Consider the following 12500-nt stretch of genomic DNA (forward strand, 5'->3'; position numbering starts at 1 on the left):
TTATTATTATTATTATTATTATTATTATTATTATTATTATTATTATTATTATTATTATTATTATGGGTAACTTTCCTCTTTATTGTTGTTGTTGGGGTGCATGATTATGATAATTCATTATGATTATTATTATTATTATTATTATTATTATTATTATTATTATTATTATTATTATTATTATTAATGACCTATTTGTTGTATTTGGTAGTTCCGAAATTTTATCTTCTTTGTTGTTGAGGGGTGATGATAATGTGAATTTATTATTATTATTATTATTATTATTATTATTATTATTGCTGGTGTTTTTATTAATGAATTTAACATTTCCTTTTCGTTTTCTTCCTCTTATTACTGTTGTTCAAAACCTCATTATCTCTCTTTATAATTTTTCTCCGTACAGACTGACATGCATAATTAAATATGTCTGTTTATTCGTTTGTTCGTATGTTATGTCCTTTTGGTCTCTATTTTTTTTTTTTTATAATAAGTCAAATTATTCCTTTCAATGGCTGCTTTTCCCCCTACAGTCTAAAACAAGCTTTGGAATTCTCTCCATGCTTCTGGTTTTCCTGACGCTGTAATTAAGCTCTACCGATATTCCTAGCTGTTTTCATTTATTTTTTTCTTCGGGCCTGGGCTGGTTGCGTCTCACGGCAGTCGAATACCTACCAAATACTTAATGGTTAGGTCAACAGAGGCTTAATATGATTTATCAGAACATGCGTAGAATGCTCTCTCCCACTCGGGGATCGAACCCAGATCTTTTGCTGGCGAGGCAGGAGTCCTAACCACTGGACCACTTGACGAGAGAGAGAGAGAGAGAGAGAGAGAGAGAGAGAGAGAGAGAGAGAGAGAGAGAGAGAGAAGGTAATACTAATTATGATAAGTTTACATAATGTACAATAATTCTCTCTTCAGATGACATGTAATAGAAACAAAGTCAACATACTTATTAATACAGCAAGTTTTAGTTTTCTGTAAAAGAAAACTATTGTGCCGACTTTGTCTGTCCGTCCGCACTTTGTTCTGTCCGCCCCCAGATCTTAAAAACTACTGAGGCTAGAGGGCTGCAAATTGGTATGTTGGTCATGGTCATCCATCCTCCAATCATCAAACATACCAAATTGCAGCCCTCTAGCCTCAGTAGTTTATATTTTATTTAAGGTTAAAGTTAGCCATAATCGTACTTCTGGCAACGATATAGGATAGGCCACCACCGGGCAGTGGTTAAAGTTTCGTGGGCCGCGGCTCATACAGCATTATACCGAGACCACAACGGTAGATCTATTTTCGGTGGCCTTGGTTATACGCTGTAGCGGCTGTACAGAAAACTCGACGGCGCATTTTTTACGTGTTTTCTTTTTAATCTACAGTAGTGTACAGTACTTTGCACATTCCAGCGTCACATGCAAAGGTCCGTCGGCTAATTAGCGTACCTGCCCGCATGATGACTTACCCGTAACGCAAAACTTTGCAAATTATCGTGTAGTGAGTCATTATAGCAATTGCTACGCAAACTGGTACAATCTGGTATGCTGATTCGCGGTACGAATGTTTTTGTTGTTTCCTTATTTTTCACAGATATCGTCCTAATGCTGACACTAACCCTTAGTAGAGAAAGAAAAAGCCTCAATGTTGACATTGTCTTAGCAGAGAAATAGTCTTAATGCTGACATTAACTCTTAGCAGAGAAAGTCTTAATGCTGACATTAAATCTCATTAAAAGTAGTCCTAATGCTGACATTAACTCTTAGCAGAGAAAGTCTTAATGCTGACATTAAACTGACTTAAGCAGAGAAGGTCTTAATGCTTAATGTTGACATTAAGTCTTAGCAGAGAAATAGTCTTAGTAGTCTTTGGCATTAACTCTTAGCAGAGAAATAGTCTTAATGCTGACATTAACTCTTAGCAGAGAAAAAGTCTTAATGCTGACATTAACTCTTAGCAGAGAAATAGTCTTAATGCTGACATTAACTCTTAGCAGAGAAATAGTCTTAATGCTGACATTAACTCTTAGCAGAGAAATAGTCTTAATGCTGACATTAACTCTTAGCAGAGAAATAGTCTTAATGCTGACATTAACTCTTAGCAGAGAAATAGTCTTAATGCTGACATTAACTCTTAGCAGAGAAAAAGTCTTAATGCTGACATTAACTCTTAGCAGAGAAATAGTCTTAATGCTGACATTAACTCTTAGCAGAGAAATAGTCCTAATGCTGACATTAACTCTTAGCAGAGAAATAGTCTTAATGCTGACATTAACTCTTAGCAGAGAAAAGTCTTAATGCTGACATTAACTCTTAGCAGAGAAATAGTCTTAATGCTGACATTAACTCTTAGCAGAGAAAAAGTCTTAATGCTGACATTAAGTCAGCAGAAAAGTCTTAATGCTGACATTAACTCTTAGCAGAGAAAATTCTGTCTTAATGCTGACATTAACTCTTAGCAGAGAAATAGTCTTAATGCTGACATTAAGTCTTGATCAAAATAGTCTTAAGCTGACATTAGAGAAATAAGTCTTAATGCTGACATTAACTCTTAGCAGGGAAAAGTCTTTAACTCATTAACTCTTAGCAGAGAAATCAAGTCTTAGCAGAGAAAAGTCTTAATGCTGACATTAACTCTTAGCAGAGAAAAGGTCCTTAATGCTGACATTAACTCTTAGCAGAGAAATAGTCTTAATGCTGACATTAACTCTCGGTACAAGTAGTCCTAATGCTGACATTAACTCTTAGCAGAGAAATAGTCTTAATGCTGACATTAAGTCTTGGTCAAAATAGTCTTAATGCTGACATTAACTCTTGGTGACATTAAAAAATAGACATTAACCAAAGAAATAGGTGACATTAATTTTTGATAAAATTGTTTTAATGCTGACATTAACTCTTGAAAAAATCTAATAGTGAAGTGAATTTTTATTGAAACAAATTAGTTCTGTTGTTAACATTACTGAATTAAAAACAAATATTTCAAATGCTGACATTATTGTCTTTTAAAACAAACGTTTCCAGTGCTGGACATTATTTACTCATAAAATCGACAGCTCCAGTGCTGACATTAGTGGCGCTTACAACAGCTAATTCTAGTGCTGACGTTGCTGTCTTTTAGAAGAAACGTCTCCAGTGCTGACATTACTGACTGTTACAGCAACTAATTCCAGTGCTGACATTGCTGTCTTTTAAAACAAACGTCTCCAGTGCCAACATTACTGACTGTTACAACAGCTAATTCCAGAGCTGACATCACTGTCACCACATAACAGATACTTTCAGTGTTGACATTATAATACAAAACAAGTAGTTCGATTGCTGAAATGTACAAAACCCAAGAAAAAGCTAAATTTAACTTTATTATTATTATTATTATTATTATTATTATTATTATTATTATTATTATTATTATTATTATTATTATTATTATTATTATTATTATTATTCAGAAGATGAACCCTATTCACATGGAACAAGCCCACAGGGGCCATTGACTTGAAATTCAAGCTTCCAAAGAATATTATGGTGTTCATTCGAAAGAAGTAACAGAAGGTAATGGGAAATACAGAAAGAAATTAGAAAATCAGGTAAATTAACAAATAAATAAATAAATAAAGATTTAAGTAAATTATTAAAATACAGGTTGAATTGTATAGGGGTGAAATTGCATTACATTTTCGCTTGAACTTCTGAAGTTTCAAATGGGAGGCTGTTCCACAGTCATTATTATTATTATTATTATTATTATTATTATTATTATTATTATTATTATTATTATTATTATTAATTAATTATATTAAAAATAATCATATTAGCATGAGTCTTAAAATGGAAAAACAAATCCACAGTTATGTATATGTACATATATTTAAGGATAAATCTGGACAGATTTATCCTTAAATATATGTACATATACATAAATTTGGATTTGGTTCTTCATCATCATCATTATTATTATTATTATTATTATTATTATTATTATTATTATTATTATTATTATTATTATTATTATTATTATTATTATCATCATTATTATTATTATTCAGAGGATGAACCCTATTTAAATGAAACAAGCTAAAGTGAAAATCTGTCACATAATGTATTCAGCATGCAAGCTGACATACGACCCACAACGCCATATTGGTGTGTTTCTGTTCATCTGTTGCTGTGTCAATCAGATCTATTCCCCCCCCCATCCCCCCACCGTCACCTTTCTGACAAGAGCCGATCCATAGAAGGGAAGTATTTCGTGCCAGAACGGACGATGGGCTTCTTTGCTGGTGTCCGTTAATCTCAAAAATTGCGTCTTGCTGGCGTTCACTGTTCTACAGCTATGCCCTTTGTAGTTGACTCCTGTAGAGAGAGGGATATCCCGAACTAGATTTAGTTGTTTCCTTCTTTTGTTCTGTGGGCGGTGCTAATTGATGGCTGTGATGTCGGCATCTGATTACCCCCAGCAAAATGATTGTGTCCTTTTTTTTTCTCGGAGAGAGAGAGAGAGAGAGAGAGAGAGAGAGAGAGAGAGAGAGAGAGAGAGAGAGAGAGAGGGTTATCATGATGTTTGGTAAGGGTACCGTCCACCTTACCCCTCTTCTTCGGTTACTTGCCTACCGCCTACTGCCTCTCTCTCTCTCTCTCTCTCTCTCTCTCTCTCTCTCTCTCTCTCTCTCTCTCTCTCTCTCTCTCATCAACGCCCTTATCTCCTTTCTATCTGTGTATCTAGGATATGATGTAGACCTCTTACCAACATACATACTGTACAGACATATATATATATAGGATATGATATAGATATATATATATAATATATATATATATATATATATATATATATATATATATATATATATATATATATATATTATATGGTTATTAAGTATTTAACTAAATCAGTCCAACTGCCGCGTTGTCTTTTTATGTTAGTAGTATATGGTGATGAAGGTAGAAATTATTATTGATATTAATTAATTCGTCAGCAATTTGTGTTTTAACAAGATTTTTTCTTATGAAGTAATTTGTCTGACTATTATTAGCTTTGATTTTTTTTATTTTTGTGATGAATGATTAATAATAATAATAATAATAATAATAATAATAATAATAATAATAATAATTATTATTATTATTATTATTATTATTATTATTATTATTATTATTAATTATTATTATTATTTGGGTCGTTCCTCTTGTTATTAGAATTATCATCGCTGGTTGTGTTACTGACTTATCTATACATATAATTATCTATACATATAATTAGTGTACCAGTACCGTCAAAAACGCTTATTAATATTAATATCAGTACGAAATAGCAATTTTATGACTGATATCATTAAGTTTCTGACATTTACATGCTGGAATCACGCGTTTCAAATTTCTTTGAATTGATTACCAGAAGATGTCGCGCACACAAAAAAATAAAATATCAATGCACAATGTTTTTTATTATTGATATAATGATATAGAAATAATATAACTGATATCATTATATTTCTGATATGTACATGCTGGAATCTGCGTTTCAAATTTCTTTTAATTGGTTTGTGGGCGCAGTAACTGGTGGTATGTATGTTTGGGGGCAATTTGTGGTCTGACATGATCGCACGGTACATCACTGCCTGTGCACCGAATCATTTAATATTTTTCCCTAAATGTGAAAGAGAGAGAGAGAGAGAGAGAGAGAGAGAGAGAGAGAGAGAGAGAGAGAGAGAGAGAGAGAGAGAGGCTCGCTTTCGTCGTCATATAAAAAATTAATATTCATAACAAAATAAAGGAGAATAACAAAAATAAAGGAGAATAAGAAAAAGAGAGAGAGAGAGAGAGAGAGAGATACTCACTTTTGTCGTCATATAAAACTTAATATTAAAACCATAATAAAAGAGAATATAAGAAAAACAGAGAGAGAGAGAGAGACAGAGACAGAGACAGAGATACTCACTTTCGTCGTCAAATCAAAACTTAATATTGAAAACCAGATTTAAAAAGAATAACAAAAAAAGCTATGATAGAGAGAGAGAGAGAGAGAGAGAGATTCTGATTTTGTTTATTTTTAATCTCTGCTTATTTGCAGATGGGCTCGAATTTTTAGGGACCATTGATGTAGAGTTTGTTTGCTAACAATTTTGGCTTTGGTTAATGGCGATGTTTGTGTTTGGGGCTGGAAATATTATACGAGGGTGGCTGTGTTTGTGATCGTTGACTGTTTGTTTGTTCATTACATTCTTTTGTTTGTGTCCTAAGAGTGGATGTTGAATTAAAATAAAAATTATTCTTTGTAACGAGAGAGAAATGTATGATTATCGTATGAATATTTTTTTTTGAGTGTTTTAAGTTCGTCGAGGGCCTCTCTCTCTCTCTCTCTCTCTCTCTCTCTCTCTCTCTCTCTCTCTCTCTCTCATATCCGCTACCCGCAACAATCGACTAAAAAAAGACAATTTTCCCATACCGTTCCTTTCCTTGCCAGAGAGAGAGAGAGAGAGAGAGAGAGAGAGAGAAGCAGGCCTTTGAAGTTGTGTATCATTATCGCCATTCCGAGATGCTTTTAAGGCCGACCTTAACTCTCCCTTTGGAAGGCCCCTTTTTCCCTTCGACCTTTTCCTGTGACCTTTTTTGACCTCCGCTTTGCCCCTCTCTCTTTTTTTAGACCCTGCAGCATCTCCATTTCCTCTTTTGTTTTTTTTTTTTTTGTTTTTGCACCGCCGGCGTCCTCTCCTTCTCCCCCTCTGTAAAAGGGTACGAGGGGAGATATTACATTTTAAGTGAGGTGTTAGGAGAGGGGTGGGGGAGGGGGGAGGGGGGAGGGAGGGAAGTCAATATATTAACCCCTCATTTTCAGTTCTTGCTCTTTGATATTCCTCTCTTGAATTTCTGTTGAGGTATATTTTTTCTCTTTGAGAAGAGTTTCTGCTGATCTCGTTAACATCTCTTGAACACCACTTTCCCTTTTGTTAAATTACTTAATTATTTTTTAATTAGTTTATTTATTTGTTCATTTATTTTTTATTTTGTAACAGGTCTCTTCTTTCTGTATTCCCTGTTACCTTCTGACACTTCTTTTAAATGAACACCATAATATTCTTTGGAAGCTTTTAAATGAACACCATACTAGCTTTGGAAGCTTTTAAATGAACAAGTCAGTGGCTATTCTTTGACGGGCTTTTAAATGAACACCATACTATTCTTTGGAAGCTTGATTTCTCAGTGCCCCCTATGACGGGCCATATGAATAGGGTTCATCTTCTGAATAATAATAATAATGATAATAATAATAATAATAATAATAGTAATAATAATAATTATTATTATTATTATTATTATTATTATTATTATTATTATTATTATTATTATTATTATGTGTGTGTGATCAAGTGACATTAAATAGGTGTCTGAGAAATCTAATTTTATATTTATTGCGTTACATTGTTTATTCTGTTTTATTTTATCTCCCCACTTAGAGCTTTTGTCTTGAATTTTTTTAACCGGTTTGTAATGAGGAACTTTATATTAATTATCCCCCTCTCATTTTGAGGTTGGCGTCAGTTTGTTTAATGGTACAAATATACAGCTGATTATTGCTCTTAGATGAGAACGAAATAGGAAATGTGGGTCGAGATCCTCTGAAATAAATGTTTTTGTTGTTTTTTTTTATCCGCTGAGAAAAAAACTTGCGTTGAGAATGTCCTTGTAAAAAAAACCGTAATTTATGTCCCTGAGCTGGGTTTTTAAGATTATTATTATTATTATTATTATTATTATTATTATTATTATTATTATTATTGAGAATACTCTGTGTTCTTTAACTGTATTATTATTATTATTATTATTATTATTATTAGTAGTAGTAGTAGTAGTAGTAGTAGTAGTAGTAGTAGTAGTAGTAGTAATTAACCGACACCACTGATTAAAAAAGCTAGACTCCTTTAGGGCTTGCTTTTACTGTTATTATTATTATTATTATTATTATTTATTATTATTATTATTATTATTATTATTATTATTATTATTATTATTATTATTATTATTATTATTATTATTTACCGACACCACTGATTAAAGTAGCTAGACTCCCTTTGGACTTTCCCGAAAAAATCAGTTCTTTAATGAGACTCAAAAAGTAACGCCTCGCCAAGCTAAAGAAGTTGAACAGCTAAGTGGGGAGATATTGAAGGGAAATGACGAAAATTAAAAGGCAGAAAGCAGCGTATCCCGAGGTCCCAAGAAAGGACGTAGCAAAGAACTTCCATTACCGTCTACAGTTTGCCATGAAAGGCACACTGTAAGCGATGGCTCTCTCTCCCTTGGGGGTTTCTCTCTGATTAATAATCAATGAAAACTATATCTTTATCATTCTTAAGAAATAATGGTTCTTTTCCTCCACTAAAGAAAAAAATATAGGATTCTCTTTCAAATTGATTCAATGAGAAACGCATATTAATTTTAACTTCGAAAAATTATTTTCTTTGGGGGGATAATATATATCATTCCTAAGATTACTTCGCTTCCGCACTCTCCATTAAAGGAAAAATGAAAATTCACCTTCAATAAATTATTTCTCGGGAAAAAACAATATTTATCATACTTGAAATCATTGAATTTATGAGTACTTGCAAAAGTTATCGCAGGTTTTTAAGAATTATCGGCATATATTCTTTGAAGTTTGGTTGTAAATCCTAAACTTTGTGTCGGCATCTTTTTTTTATTTTTTTAAACTGTGTGTCTTGAATCACGTGGCTTAGAAAAAATGTCCAAATATTTTCGTGACCGAGTGGAAGTTATCCTCTAAATATTTGTCCATGTGAAGGTAACCCCGTAGGGGGGTAGTGCCGTCATTGTACCTCGTGCGGTGCACTGTAGATATTACTTAAGATCCTTTTCAGCGTGTCTTCCTTAGGCCCCTAGCTACAACCCCTTTCGTTCCTTTAACTGTACTCCTTTCATATTCTCTTTCTTCCATCTTACTTTCCACCATCTCCTAACAATTGATTCATAGTGCAACTGCTTTGAGGTTTTCTTCCTGTTACACCTTTCAGACGTTTTACTGTCAATTTGCGTTTCAGTGCTGAATGACCTCATAGGTCCCAGTGCTTGGCCTTTGGCTTAAATTCTATATTCAGTTCATCAATTCAATTCAGTTTATGTGAAGGTAAGTTAACAGGTGTTTAATTATTGCCCTTTTGTTGCCGATAAAGTAGGGTTTTAAATCTCTTAGTTATTTATTTTGGATAAGGTTTGTTTTTCTTTCGCTCTTTTATGTAGAATTTTTGGGAATAGTAACTTGTATTTTGGTATAATTTTGGAAGCGATGGTTTGTAATAATGTAATAAATTTTTTAAGAATGCTTCAAATTGTTTCTATCTATAAGACCAAAAATGTCTGAAAAATTTTAGTATTGAAAAATATTTTTTCCATGCCTTGAAAACTTTGTAAATCTTGATAGTATTTTTGGATAACTGAAAGTCCATTTCTTGTATAAAACAAATGCTGTACAATTTATAAAGTTTTATCAAATAAAACAAAAATCATTTTCGAAAATTTGATTATGTACTAACAAAATTTTTTGTTCATTTTATATATTCATATAACAAGGACTCTTCAAAATTGTAATATTATTAAACAAAGGCAAACGCTCCTTCTAAAATTTTGAATATATACTAAAATATTCTTTTATCATTTTATCTATAAGACAAAGACCCTGGACACCTTTTAAAATAAAGCAAATGAAACTACCTATCAGAAATTTAAAATTACAGAATCAGTTTATCGTTTACCTCATCTCTAAACCAAAGCAACTGCAATGTTTTAGTGGCCCCATTATCCACTTATCCTTATAATAGCGCGCAACACCTTCATCTACTGCCCCTCTTCTCCCCAAAACAGACCTGAGCGGCGAGCAGGTGCTGGTCCAGCGGATAGCGGAGTTGCGTGAGCGCCTTCATCACGCGGAGATGCTCAATCAGGAGAGATTGCATGACGTCATCGTCCTGTCGCAGAAGTTCAATATCCTTACTCATGCAGGTGAGTGTCCTCTCGTCCCCTCGTCTACCCTGGATAGGTAGCTCGAATTGGTATTGAAAGGCGTTTTTAGTTTTCTGTAAAAGAAAGCTATCGTACTTTTGGCACCGCTATAGGTACCAACATTACAGGCCACCAGCCGCTGCCGCTAAGAGTTTCATGGGCTGTGGTTGAAAGTTTCGTACAGCATTATACGCTATACAGAAAACTCGTTTGCGCCGAGGAAACTTCGGCGCAATTTTTACTTGTTTTATGTATCGTGAGAGGTATCCTGCTTTTGGTGAGAGTAACTGGGTTACCCTGACAAGATCGAATGGTTTTTGTTGTCCCTCTTCCAAACCAGCGACATCACGTAGAGGCGTTTGACCGGATCGTTGGGACTGATAGTTGTCATGGAAGTAATCGAATTATTATTATTATTATTATTATTATTATTATTATTATTATTATTATTATTATTATTATTATTATTTGAAAGGAGTATCCCTTTTAGGGCAGTGTTACTGAAAACAATTGCTGTTTCAATGGCATTTAGCTTGTAGAGAATCTTCTCCATTCTTTTTATTATATTCGTCTCGTCTGCAGGTACATGGTATAATAAGCTATCAGCGTTAGTATTAGTATTATTATTTTTTGTTGTTGATGTTGTTGTTGTTATAAGTGATAAGAGAGCCTTTGCCTGAGCCAATTGTTTTTCCTTTAAGAGGACTGTTCACTATAACACATTTTATTGAAGTAGTTTGTTTTTAATGTCAAAATTTTTATCTGTCAAAGGATTGCGGAGCGCTGAAAAACATCTAAATACGTTTTCAGTTTACACAAAAAAAACATAAATGGTAACAGCCCATAGGCGATTTTACGATAATGAAATTTGATGTTTTCACCCAAGCTTAAATTTCTAGATATCTAATGGCAAGTTGATAATTATAATTATAATTGTATTCTGTTATTAACCTATATCTCCGAGACGGTTCATTATTTCCCAGTCATTGTTAACTCCATCAATTCCAGAAGTCCATTAGGCAGTTTTTATCCACTTTTGTTATCGTTTTCTGCTTGTACTGAATTTCACTAATGTGCTATTGGTTTCCAGGAGTCCTTTCTGCATTATTTTCCAGCTGAACGTCAACCAACCAGTTATAGAACCTTATCGACGGTCGTGTCTTCCATTAACACTTTTTAAATCTATGGGAGGTCACTTCGTAGGAATTTAATTCGTAGTTGTTAATCACTTACATTTCATCTCGAATAATTTGGTTTTCCAGAAACTGGTTTCCAGACTCATATCATTATTTTCCAGGTCCTGGAAACCTAACACTTGGCGTTATCAGTTTTGTCTCATCTTCCAGCTGTTGTCGGAAGTCATTACCTGCTGCTGTGCATTATCGATTTCCAGTCATTTTCCAGGTTCTGGAACGAGAGGAAAAAGAGCTCGCTTGAACTCGTTAATCGGTCGTTAACAATTTTCCAGGCTGTGGAATTCTGCCGCGCCTCTAGTTCTTGGGGCTTGTGTGCTCTCTATGTCTTTTAAGAGATCTACTGGTGGTGCTTGAGTCTTCATGTGTTCTCGTTCTCTCCGTGTTTTGGAGTCCTGGCCTCAATATCTAGAGCTTCGTCTTCTATCTCTCTTCTGTCTTTGATAATTGTAATGAATTATGGAGTCCAAGCAATAGTAAGGACTTGGTGTCTATCTGTGATTGTTTCCATGTGGTCGACAACTTATCAGCATTTTATGTCTCATTATTTTAGAAGTCTCTCATTTCGTGGTAGAAGCATGGAATCTAATTAACTTCAGTTTCTGATTACTTTCCAGGTTGTTGGAATCTGATTAGTAAATTATTTTCCATTATTTTTAGGGGCTAGAAATCTAGGTGACAGTTTTATTGTTTTTCAGGAAGTCAGAACCTCAATCATTCATCACTTTATACAATCCATGAATCTGACTAACATCATTCCTTGATTATTTTCAGGTAATTAGAACCTCTGCATCATCTCATCAATCTCTCAGTATCTTCTACGATCCAGGAATCTGACTAACAGCGTTCCATGGTTATTTTACAGGAAGTTAGAACCTTTACATCACCTCATCAACCTCTCATTATCTTCTACAATCCAGGAAACTGACTAACATCATTCCATGATTATTTTCCAGGTAATTAGAACCACTGCATCATCACATCAATTTCTCAATATCTTCTGGGATCCAGCATTCCATTATTGTTTACCAGGAAATTAGAACCTCTACTACCTTCTACGATACAGGATTCTGCCTAACAGTATTCCATGATTACTTTCCAGGAAATTAGAACCTCTGCTATCTTCTACGATACAGGATTATGCCTAACAGCATTCCATGATTACTTTCCAGGAAATTAGAACCTCTACTATCTTCTACGATCCAGGATTGTGACTAACAGCATTCCAAGATTTCTTTCCAGGAAATTAGAACTCTGCTACCTTCTACGATCCAGGATTGTGACTAACAGCATTCCAAGATTA

The 12500-nt window shown here is 33.8% G+C and overlaps 1 protein-coding gene across 12 annotated transcripts in view; it reads left to right on the top strand.

Moving 5' to 3' along the window:
• The window catches only part of Mgat4a (alpha-1,3-mannosyl-glycoprotein 4-beta-N-acetylglucosaminyltransferase a), a 377735-nt gene that overhangs the window by 287143 nt on the left and 78092 nt on the right, over positions 1–12500 (top strand). For all 12 annotated transcript variants that reach the window (XM_067100291.1, XM_067100285.1, XM_067100294.1 and 9 more), the window contains one exon: positions 9867–10004. In XM_067100291.1, coding sequence (XP_066956392.1) covers positions 9867–10004 — 138 coding nt within the window. The remainder of the gene's footprint in view (positions 1–9866; positions 10005–12500) is intronic.

The sequence above is a fragment of the Macrobrachium rosenbergii genome, chromosome 56, assembly GCF_040412425.1.
Source record: "Macrobrachium rosenbergii isolate ZJJX-2024 chromosome 56, ASM4041242v1, whole genome shotgun sequence".
Lineage (NCBI taxonomy): Eukaryota > Metazoa > Arthropoda > Malacostraca > Decapoda > Palaemonidae > Macrobrachium > Macrobrachium rosenbergii.